Source organism: Lactuca virosa, chromosome 9, assembly GCF_052849685.1.
Source record: "Lactuca virosa cultivar CGN04683 chromosome 9, Lactuca_virosa_CGN04683_v6, whole genome shotgun sequence".
NCBI lineage: Eukaryota > Viridiplantae > Streptophyta > Magnoliopsida > Asterales > Asteraceae > Lactuca > Lactuca virosa.
Window position 1 is genome coordinate 116,290,290 of NC_136434.1, and position 12,641 is coordinate 116,302,930.

At 29.7% G+C, this 12,641-nt stretch overlaps 1 protein-coding gene and 1 long non-coding RNA gene across 2 annotated transcripts; one reads left to right on the forward strand and one right to left on the reverse strand.

Annotated features, from left to right (window-relative positions):
• Positions 1–232: 232 nt before the first annotated feature.
• LOC145139688 (protein FAR1-RELATED SEQUENCE 5-like) lies at positions 233–4,392 on the reverse strand. Its single transcript, XM_079073423.1, has 7 exons — positions 4,115–4,392; positions 3,827–4,001; positions 3,575–3,651; positions 3,002–3,263; positions 2,137–2,520; positions 1,167–1,698; positions 233–264 (listed from the first exon to the last, which is right to left on the reverse strand). Exons 1-7 carry the CDS (start codon positions 4,390–4,392, stop codon positions 233–235), a joined length of 1,740 nt encoding a protein of 579 aa, XP_078929549.1.
• Positions 4,393–6,597: 2,205 nt separating this feature from the next.
• Positions 6,598–8,436, forward strand: LOC145136532 (uncharacterized). Its single transcript, XR_013720523.1, has 3 exons — positions 6,598–6,703; positions 7,632–7,695; positions 8,298–8,436. It is a non-coding gene; the product is annotated as an uncharacterized LOC145136532 (long non-coding RNA).
• The last annotated feature ends 4,205 nt before the right edge of the window (positions 8,437–12,641 follow it).

The following is a 12,641-nucleotide window of genomic DNA, read 5'->3' on the forward strand; positions in this document are numbered from 1 at the left end:
TATAATTAACTATTATAGAAACAAATAACATGTGTAAAAATTTTAGAATCACATATAATTATAAAAAGACAACCAAAAAATTGATTATCAGATAAAATATTATAAATAATCACATGTGATTCTCATTCACAAAAAGAAAAATCAGATTCACATTGAATATGTTCACATTCACATTACAAAAATCACATGTGATTATGTATAAAAAACATAGATATTAGAAAATCACAGGCGATTAAAATTCTTTTATTAACTGTTTATAATTACCTATAACAGAAACAAATAACATGTGTAAAAATTTTAGAATCACATATACTTATAAAAAGACAACCAAAAAATTGATTATCATGTGATTATCAAATAAAATATTATAAATAATCACATGTGATTCTCATTCACAAAAAGAAAAATCAGATTCACATTCAATATGTTCACATTGACATTACAAAAATCTCATGTGATTATGTATAAAAAAAATATGATATTATAAAATCAAATGTGATTAGGAAAATCACATGTGATTATGTATAAAAAAACATAGATATTAGAAAATCACATGCGATTAAAATTCTTTTATTAACAGTTTATAATTAACTATTATAGAAACAAATAACATGTGTAAAAATTTTAGAATCACATATAATTATAAAAAGACAACCAAAAAATTGATTATCAAATAAAATATTGTAAATAATCACATGTGATTCTCATTCACAAAAAGAAAAACCAGATTTACATTCACTATGTTCACATTGACATTACAAAAATCACTTGTGATTATGTATTAAAAAAATATGATATTATAAAATCAAATGTGATTACGAAAATCATATGTGATTATGTATAAAAAAAACATAGATATTAGAAAATCACATTGGATTAAAATTCTTTTATTAACAGTTTATAATTAACTATTATAGAAACAAATAACATGTGTAAAAAATTTAGAATCACATATAATTATAAAAAAAACAACAAAAAAATTGATTATCATGTGATTATCGAATAAAATATTATAAATAATCACATGTGATTCTCATTCACAAAAAGAAAAATCTGTTATGAATGTTATATACTTAAAAAGTTGAAAACTAATAAAAAGTCTATACATCAATTTTGAGCATTAAATCTGCTGGGACAAGTACGCCTGTTGTGTGGTTCTCTTTTACCACATAGTGAACATTTTCCGGTCTTCGTTTGATCTTTCATAACTGCTTTTTCAACTTCACCAATAAGTCTCTTCTTTCGTGTTCCTTTATTATGTTGAAGATTTGGAACAAAAATCTCAACTTCTTCTGGAATGGTAACATTATAAAGTTTCTCAAGGACATCAGAATTTGTAATCGGCTTTTTACTTGAAGAATTACTCTTCACCTCATTCAACAAAAGTTTTGTTTTTTCAGCAAAACATGTTAACTTCTGCTTATTATCTCTCACAATGTCTAAAGCAGTTTCAACATTTATAAATACTTCATTAACCAGTTTAGTAACTTCTTCATCCTCTTCATCAAAACGGTCTCTCGATAGCTGATAATTTGAAGATATTACATCCTTTGTCCATCGCCTAAGAATATATTGTTCTACTATTTCATTAAAAAATTTATCCATCAATACTCTAAAAGCATGTCTGCAAAGGATACCAGAACAATTAAAATGTCTACATGTGCAACTCACTTCTTTTTCATCATATTTTAGTTCCACCTGAAAAATGAAGAATCACATGTGATTACAAATAATCACAAATGATTATACAAAATAGAAATCACAGTCTTGTTTAATCACATGTGATTAACATCTTTTATACACACAAAAAATTCCAATCACATATGATTACACACATGAAAAAAATATACACACTAGTGACATATAAAACATTATCTTTATAATCACATGTGATTAATCAAAACATTATCATATATAAAAAAAATATAAATAAAAAAAATAAAAAAAAATAAAATACCTTATATGTTGCTTTTACTTCGTGCTTTTGGTTCTTGTGAATAACTTTAAAAATTTCCCATCCATCTCCCTCCCCTAAATCTTTAACCTCACAATACCAACCTCCTTTATAAATCTCCGTTTGAACTTCAAAAAAAACCTTGCTAGTATACACCTTTGCTGCATGTTTTTCTATCATACGTGGTGACCTCCAAGAATATTTGCTCCCTTGGTTTTACGATCAAGTTCACGTTGTCTATATCTTTGTTTTTTAATAGCAGTGTCATAATTCATCATGAAATTCAAAAAGAAATTTTCTGAATATGAATTGAAAAATGAATTGATACTCTCAGACCTTGAAGTTGTCTTCATCAACCCACACCTTGGAAAATCACTTAAATATGTAGGTACCCATGCTTCCTTATTTTCAAAAATATCTTTAAACCATTTCTCATCTTCAAGATTAAATTCTTTCATCAATAGTTCCCAACTCCTCTCAAAAATATGACGCTCGATATAAATGTCCCAAACAAGTTTATTGAACATTTTCTTGAAATCCGTGCTTTTAAGAAATTCCACAGATAGCTATAATAATCACATGTGATTCACAAATTATAAATCAATATTAAAATATAAAGGTAAAACTCATATAACTTTAAATGCTTTAATCATATGTGATTATAAATATAATAACATATGATTTGGAATAATCATGTGTGTTTATATTCATAATCATTTATGATAGAATAAAAATATAATCACTTAGACAATCACATGTGATTACAATATTCAAAACAAAATCACATCTGATTTAAATCTATTCACATTAAAAAAACAAAATCACATATGATTCAAATCTGTTCAAATTGGAAAATCATATATGCTAGAATAAATATATGATTACAAAAAGAAAATCACATATGATTAAATATTTTCAAATTATAAAAATAATATCTGATTAGAAAAAATGTTATTCAAATTAAAAAATTAAAGTGATTTATCACAACTGATTATGAATATAAAAATATATGCTTGTAAAATCGCATGTGATTTCAAAAAAACGTACCTTTTTTGGCAGCTTCTTCATGATATGCCACATGCACAATCTATGCTTGGATTGATAAAAAACAGAATCAACTGCTTGCTTTATTGTTGCATCTTGATCAGTCAAAACAAGTAATGGTTGTCTATTTGAATGAGCCTTCAGAAATTGTTCAAGAAGCCATTTATACGAATCCACATCCTCCGTGCTTAACAACCCAGCTCCAACAGTAACAGATGATTTGTGATGATCAATGACAGTGAATGGAACAAAAACCAATGCATACCTATTTCATGTAATAATCAAAATATAATCAACCATATTTAGAAAATAAAAATAAATACTTGATGAGAATCTATTCAATTACATATGATTACAATCATCATCACATCAGTATACTTCTTGACAATTGATAAATCATATGTGATTTGAAAAATAACTACATCAGAATACTTGTTAAACATTAATCAATCATCAATCTCATATGATTATATATGATCAATCACATATGATTACAATAATAATAACATCAATATAACTAAAGAAAAAATATAAATCACATATGATTAGAAACATAAATACAGAAGAAAAACTTACTTATTTGTACGAAATGTTGCATCAAATGACATAACATCTCCGAATTCACTATAGTATGCTTTATCTGTTTCATCGGCCTAAAACATTGCATTTAAGACATTATTTTCATCACATCTATAAATAAAATGAATAATTCGGATAGTTGTTTTTCCGATCATTCATCTTGTTCGCAATAAGTTGAGCATCTCTGAAGCCAATAATAGCACCCATATCTCTCTTAAAATTTCTGTAATCAACAGCCTTTCCCCTTACGTATTGAAAACCACCTTTCAATGTTGATTTGAGTTTATAAGCTTTTGTAGCACCCATTTTTGCAATAGACGCCCGAACAATAAACTCCTTGTCAGAGTATGAAAGAGTACTTGTACTTTTCAAGTGAAATGTATCTTCAAGCTCGTGGTTGTGATTTTCTTGAAACTTATCAAACCTATACTCACACGTTTCACAATAATTTTGGCTTTACAATCTGTAACCCTGTAGATTGTATTACGTTCCGTTGGATTCAATTTCGGTTTACCCATCCTGTTACAAACCAAAAACCTATGCTTTATTATATCACCAACTTTCCTTAATGTGTTCAAGCGAACATCAAAACCAGCCTTCTCTGCATATCTTTTATAAAAATTAACTCCCTCGTCCACATCTTTGAACCTCAATTCCTTAGTAGGTTTAAACTCATCAGGAACATCTGGTTTGATATCATGCAGAACCTCTGACATATAAAACTCTGATACACAGCTTGAACTAGTCCTACTGTTTGAATTTGCATCATTACAAGAAGTAGAACATTCACCTGTATGATCAAATATAGAAAACATTTTAATCATATATTATTATAAAAGAAACAATTGAATATACATAAATCAATTCAATATAAAATACATGTGATTAATATAAAAATTCCTTGTATAATCATATGTGATTACAAGAAATAATTGAATATATATAAACTAAAAATATGCCAATATGTAACATCCGGATTTCCAGGTATTATATTTTATCATTTATTTTTAGAGTTTAAGAGAGGGACTCGACGAGTTGACGCCTAGACTCGTCGAGTAAGATCGCGATTCGCTGACTGGATAAATGAAGGGACTCGACGAGTCGGAAGGGTAGACTCGACGAGTCCACGCTGTAAGATGAAACCCTAATTCCCCGGGTCTGAGCCCTATTTAAAGGACTTTATAGCCCTCTTGTGCGTCTACCAGTCCAGAGAGAGATACCCTAGAGAGAGAGAGAGAGCGAGTTGTGAGAGAGAGTAAGCTATTTTGAGCATTCTTGGTGTGATTTTGCAAAGGAGAAGTCATTTCCAGCAAGGGGAGGTCAAGGGAGTTGCTGATTCAGAGTTCCTAAGCTCATATCTTCACTGTAGAGGTATCAAATCGAATTCCCTTTTCTGTTTTGGTTGAGATTGGTGATTTAAGGGTTTTCTACATCTTTCTATGGCTTGTAGTGATGAGTATAGGATCCCTTTGTGTGAGAGATCCCAGATCTGGACCCATAGAGGTCCATAGAGCCTTATTATGTATGCTTTATGTTGGTTCATTGAGGGAATGAGACTTTGATGCCATTTTAGGAGCCATTTCTCCAAGGAAAGCCTTGTGAGCTTTGCATGTATGTCAAGCCTCGACCTTTACGTGGTTATTGGTCGTAGGGAAGCCAGATCTATGGATTAGAGGAACAGATCTGACCTCAGAAGGTCAGATGAGTGTTGTCATGGGAGCAACTCGCCGAGTTCATAAGAAGACTCGACGAGTCGAGTCGGGTTGCCCTACGATTCGTTTTCTGTGGTAACCCGTCGAGTGGAAGGTTCACTCGACGAGTCGAGTGAGGCATACGAGGAGTCAGAGGACACGCATGTACTCGCCGAGTCATACGAGTGCACTCGGCGAGTCTGGTCAAATTGACCGTTGACTTTCATTGACTTTTAGGGTTTTGGTCAACATTCGGACTTTGGGGCCAGGGAGGGGTAAAATGGTCTTTTACCCTTCTATGGGATTTTAGAAGGAGATTTAATCTAGCCTTTGAGAGCCATTACTTATCGGAGGATATTGTTTATGTGATTAGGCGAGGGCTAGATCAGTATATTCGTGTGCAAGATTATCCGAATTACCCGAGGTGAGTCTTCTCACTATAGATTACCTAGAGTGGTATCTATGTGCAGACCGGAGGGTCTTATGTGTTATGTGTATGTTTGAGATTATGTGCAATGTGATATATGTATGCTATGTGTTGTATAGACCGGACCGGAGGGTCCAACGATATAGACCGGACCGGAGGGTCCAACGATATAGACTGGACCGGAGGGTCCAACGAGCTATGACCGGACTGTGACAACCGTCAAATTTCGGTCAAGTCAAAGTCAAACAAAGTCAACAAGTCAAACCGGTCAACTCCATTAACCCTTGTATGTTAGGGTTTACGTTATGTAATAACTGTACAATTCGCTATTTTAATGAGAAAACATCATTTGGAAAATTCGTGTGTTTGATTTTCCTTAGCCTTAACAGTGCTAAACAACATTGGAAATTTAATAAATCCTACTCAAGATTACTTGACGCTAATAGGATCAAAACCCATACACTACGATATAAATTGACGTTAATAGTAACATAGTATAGTACAACGTTATAACTATAATCAAATTAAATTATGATACCATATTAAAATCAAATCAAAGTATAATGCTCTAATTAAATTAAAAGAATCAAACTTGAATGCTATAATTAAACTTCAAATCAAAGTAGATTGTTATAATCAAATAATAACCCATCTTTTATAAAACTCCATTTTTATAAACTTTACATTAAATTTTATAAAACTCTATTTTTATAAACTTTACATTAAATTTTATAAAACTCTTATATTAATTATGTAAAAGATGCTTGTGTTAGTGGGAAATTATGAAGACCACCAAAAGCAAAAAGATTATTCCCATGGTCTCCCACTCACACCTCCCATCCACTTTCCTTTCCCTTTTCTCCCAACACATTATTTTCTTCACCACTTAAACCTTCTCTATTCTTTCTCTCACTCTCAATCTCGAAATTCATCCAAGAAATACTCATATTCCAGCCAAGAACAATCTATTATACTCAAATCTTCATCCCTCTTGAAGCATTCATCAAGGTATGTTGTTAAAAGTTTCAAATTCATACAAGAAACAAATTAAATCCACCAAACTATCTAAAACTCATTTTCTGCATAAACCTAATTTTTCTCAGAATCCCATCAATAAAATAAGAAGTTCTGGAAATTTTCAGAAAATAACTTATTTTTATTGAATTACTATAATTATTGCAATAAAGTAGGGCAATAATTCACATAAAATACTTTTTGCATTCAATAAATTCTGAGAAAATTCTGGGATGACCTATATATTGATTAAACATAATTTATGAAGTTTCATGCATTTATATTACTGTTTACTATTATTTATGATTTTATTGATTAATTAATAATGAAATATATAAAAAATACTTCCCATAGTCACAAATATCCGAAACCTATACAATGGGCTTTATATCATGTTATAAAACTATGGTTAATTTTACAGAATTTTTGGGAATCATTTATTATTTTTCCCGGATTTTGTTGTTGTTTAATCATTAAAGTATTAAATAAATATTAAACAGTTCAGAAAAATATAAAAATTTTACAGTAATTAATATTGTATGAAATAATGATTTCCTACTAATTTCATAATTTTTCAATACTGTTTACTATTTAAAACCATTTTCCTAAGTATTTAAGCATGTAAAAATACATTTTAATGATTATTTCATATAAATAATTGTTAAAATCTGTAAATAATTATAATTGGGCAAGTTATTATTTTAATAAGAAATTATTAAAATCTGGCCTAAATTGAAAATATAAATTTATTATGCAAAGTAATTAATTCAATTTAAAATTCATTTAACAAATGAATACCTTAATATTCTAATCAAAATGAATTATTGTTAATTCATCTAATATAAGAATATGTGTCTAATTATTTGTATTAATACTCTATTCTCGTTTAGCAGTTCCTAAACCAAAACTATTAATATATAAGGTTCTACGTCATTTTGACCCGAACCGTCTATCGTACGACACACGCATTTCGTTTTGGGACTAATGTGAGTAATCTACCCCATATTTTATAATTTTCAATACTTTTGGGGTGTATCATGTGGTTCTAATATGTTCCAACTTCATTTTATTGTTTTATCACAATTGAGACATTGTTGGGACATTTATACGTAAGTCATTAATTGTATAACTATTGTTTGTTTACGCTACATGTACTGGTAGTGCATTATCATTTTTAGTCTAATCTCCATGACTATGCCCGTATTCTTGAGGTACGTTATGGACAATAATAGTGCTATTGGGTTGACCACCCCGCCTTGGGACGCTAAGGTGATTGATCGCACGTGGTTGAGTGTGTATGATGATTAGATGCTCCATCCTATATATATATATATATATATATATATATATATATATATATATATATATATATATATACATATGTATATATAGGGTGAGGACTTATTGTTGTTGTTATCATTTGTTAATCAATTTTTGATTTATAAACCGTTATCTCAAATACAATTGTTTGCCAACTTCAAAAGAAAACAAATTTCAAATTATAAATGTTTCAACTTCACAATTTTCTCTACTAAAATTAGATTACTCACCAACTCTCGTAGTTGACCTGTTTTTACCCATGATGCAGATTTGAAGAATGAAGTTGATGAAAAATAGGTTGTGCCTTAGAAATCCACAAGACTATTTAAATTTGATGTAATAAATGTTGTTCGTATTTGGATTTGTATTTGTATGTTGTGGATCTTGTTGGCATACTTAGTACTTAATTGAATCTAATCATATTATAACATAGTTGTCATGAGACTTTGAACAATATATCACGCCTTGATCAATTCCGACAAGGATCGGGGTGTGACACGGACCAGAGGGTCCAACGAGCTACGGGACTGGAGGGTCCCGCTGAGACACATCGACCGGAGGGTCGTACTACAGCCTCGAATGACGTATGTGTTGTATGTGGTATTTTGGGGAACTCACTAAGCATTTATGTTTACGGTTGTTGTGTAATGTGTTTCAGGTACTAGTGATAATCGCGGGAAGGCGACGGCATGATTCGTACACACTCATAGAGATTATGTTTTGAGATTCTGGGAATATGTTTTGTGATGATGACATTGGATACATTATGTTTTGATATTGTTTTATGATTAAAAGTATGATTTAAAAATGAAAAATTGTTTTGGAAATTACGTTGTTACACAATAATTATTCAAAAGGGAAAAAACTAATTAATAATCACATAAGATTAACAAAACAGATTAAATTAATTATTAATCACATGTGATTGTATAAGAAATTCATTATCAATCACATGTGATTGTACATGTGATTATATAAGGAATTCATTATTAATCACATGTGATTGTATAAGAAATTCATTATCAATCACATGTGATTGTACATTACATACATTGATATATATTCAATTCTAAAATACATTAATAATTAAAAAATACTTATATAATAATAACAGATTAGTATTTAATTTTTTTTTACCTGAAACATTAATGTTTTGGATTTGATGACTTGAATGCTCAAAATCTTCATCCATGTAATTTGTGATTTGATGATTTGAATGTTCAACATCTTCATTAACATCTTCAATACTAATTTCATTTTCATTTCTAAAGAAATTAACATTATCGCTTGTAAAAGACATTATGAAACAATAGAACCTGTCATTAACAACATAAAGGATTATTATTACGTCAAATATTAATAATATATAAAAGATACATGATAATAGTGTCACTAGAAGAACATGATTGTTAGCTCAATAAGGGGACCTTTTGGAGTCTAAAACTGAATCTTCTTGAGGCAATAACCAATTAAATTAACAACTTTCTACTTTTGCATTTGATGCATATTCAACAGCAACACAAGAGAAAATGGTGTACATGCTGAAGAATGAAGAAACTACTAGAAAAGATCCCAATTACATGTGATTGAAATAATAGATTATAAACAAATACTAATCACATGTATTTTTAAATTAAACATATATTAATCATACATGATTTAAATAATTGAATTATAATTTATAAAAGATACATGATCATATTGTCACTAGAAGAACATGATTGTTAGCTCAATAAGGGGACCTTTTGGAGTCCAAAACTGAATCTTTTAAAGGCAATAACCAATTAAATTAACGACTTTCTATTTTTGCATTTGATGCATATGCAACAGCAACACAAAAGAAGACGGTGTACATGCTGAAGAATGAAGAAAATACTGGAAAAGATCCTAATTACATGTGATTGAAATATTAGATTATAAACAAATACTAATCACATGTTTTTTTTAAATGATTTAGCTTTTTCTACAACTATATAAGCAACTACAAGGCAAGAAACTACTGGAAAAGATCATAATTAGATGTGATTGAAATAATATATTATAAATAAATACTACAAACATGTTTTTATTGAATATTTTAGGTTTTTCTACAACTATAAAACCAGATACAATGCAAGAAACTACTAGAAAAAATCCAATTACAACGCAAGAATCGACAATGAATATTTTGTACCTTTTGATACAACGAACTTTGACCTAACTTCGAATCAAAACGTTAAATAACTGATTCGATTACCAAAATACATGAAATAAACACAAATGCGATACTTTACTCATCAAAAATAAGTTATACAAAGTGAATATTTTGTACTTTTCAATAGAACGAACTGTTACCTAACTTCTTCAACGACGACGGCGAAATTACTTCTCCATAACAATCGAAGAAAAAAAATCAACGAATTTTGTAAGAAGAATCTTAAAAATCGCTAAGATTAAGAACCAATTCCGTAAAATTCGATGATAATCACTAAGCTATCAATCGATACTCTCGAACAAATTTCCGTCAAATACGTAAAGAAAATAAGATGAGAATACGGTCATAAGAACAAATGTACCGAAATAGCCCTGAACAAAATTAGAAAACAAAAACGCGTGTTTTTTAAACTAATAGGCTAAAAAATGTTCTCAAATGTTCTCACGGGAAAAATGTTCTCATTGGAACATAACTCTCTCTCTCTCTCTCTCTCTCTCTCTCTATATATATATATATATATATATATATATATATATATATATATATATATATATATATATATATGAATTATGAATACCGAAAATCGAAAATTGTGGTGAAGCAATTTGAAATGAGATTATCATAAAATCATAAAGTTATATATTGCCATTGAAATTTGAACCAAGATAATTGATCAGTACGGTTGTGTATGAGATGGTTTGGTTCGGTTATTGGATAAAATCAAACCATTAACAATTACTATTGGTTAATGCATTTTGGTATCTGTTGGTAATGGTTATGGTTAATGGTATTTTTTTTTGTTAATGGTTAATGTTGGTTAACCACAATGTTCAAAAATGGTTAATGTTGGTTAACCACAATGTTCAAAAATAATGTTGAAGTGAAAGTATATAGGTATAAAAAAATAAAAAGAAAAGAATACAATAAATATTTGATAACCAATGTTTGTAAGCTTTTCAAATCTTATATAGTAAAATAAAACAAATAATTTTTTGTATTTGAATGCCAATTCCACAAATTGTGTAATTAATAATAACCAAATTAATCAGTAGTTAAGCAAAGCATAGTGAGTGATTGACTAATCGCATGTGTCCATCTGGGTGCAACCTTAGATTGATTGATTCCTCAATCATATCTAATGATAAGTAAGCATTAATTATTTTATACATCTGGAATTATAAGGGGACGGATTGCTTTTCCACAAAATGTTTCGTCATCAGATACGGCCGGACGCTGTTTTATCTCCAGATGGAATAAAACGGTTATATTTTAGAGTATGTGATACGAAAATGGTATATGGGCCGGAAGAGTTTTGTTTGATAACCGAGTTGAAATTTGGGGAGTATCCAAAAAACATCGGGAAAAAAGTGTCAGAAAAAATAGTTAATAGTAAAAGATGTTTATTGCGTGAGCGGCTATTTCCGAACTATACAAATAGTTCGGTGAAAATCGGTGACCTGAAAAGATTTATTTTAAATCAACCATTCTTAGCAGTTGACGACACCGATGCAGTTAGAGTATGTTTGATATACATTTTGTGTGAAGGTTTTTTGGGAAAAGAAATAAATGATCGGGTGCCACAAGATTGGTTTTATTTGGCTGAGAATTTGGATGTCTGGAACAGGTATTTTTTGTTTACTTTGAAAGTTTTATTTGTATTATGAATGTTAATTTATATAAATATTATAACTAAATTTTTTTTGTTTTGCTAGTTTCGCTTGGGGTAGTTATTTATGAGATTTTACGTATGATGATCTTGAGGATACATGGAACAAGATTAATAAATATTTATCACTTCCTGAGCATCATCAAACATTAAAATACACTGTCTCAGGATTTACAGCTCCAATCAGGGTATAAAAAATTACTTATATTTAAATGTTTTTATTGTTATGTTAGTTATTTTAATTTTAACTTTTATTACTATAATTGTAAAAATTGTAGATATTGATATATGAGATGCTCTCGGCTGCTCGTGCATGTGGATTTGTATTGAGAAAAAACAGAGACATGCCTCGGATGAAATGATGGAGTGGCAGAAAAAAATTAAAATGGGTTGATGTGAACAAGATTTTTTCAAAAACACAGGTATAATTTTTTTTTTCATTTTTAATAAAATTCATTATTTTAGTTTATTATGCATTTTTAATATGTTCAATTTTTTAGGAGGGACAACCACCAAGAAATAGATTGTCACCAATACGGGACCATTTTAGGAGACAAGACGAATATTCGTCTAGTATGTCGTCTAGTGGTCGGTCTCACGGTAGAGGTGGACGTAGTGGGAAACCCAGCTTAAAGGAGGTGTTGAAACGGCTACATGCACTGGAGCAACAGGTGTTTATGAAACGAGAACCCACAGAGGTGTTTGTTGAAGAAGTCGATAATGAAGAGGTATGAAATGACATCACTTTTGAG

Excerpts from the sequence above, each read along its gene's own strand:
- LOC145139688 (XM_079073423.1), bottom strand. The coding sequence starts at position 4,392 with ATGTTTTCTATATTTGATCATACAGGTGAATGTTCTACTTCTTGTAAT. Across the intron at positions 3,264-3,574 it reads GCAACATTTCGTACAAATAA|GTATGCATTGGTTTTTGTTC; the intron begins GTAAGTTTTTCT and ends TACATGAAATAG. Across the intron at positions 265-1,166 it reads CGGAAAATGTTCACTATGTG|GTAATTATAAACAGTTAATA; the intron begins GTAAAAGAGAAC and ends TTTCTGTTATAG.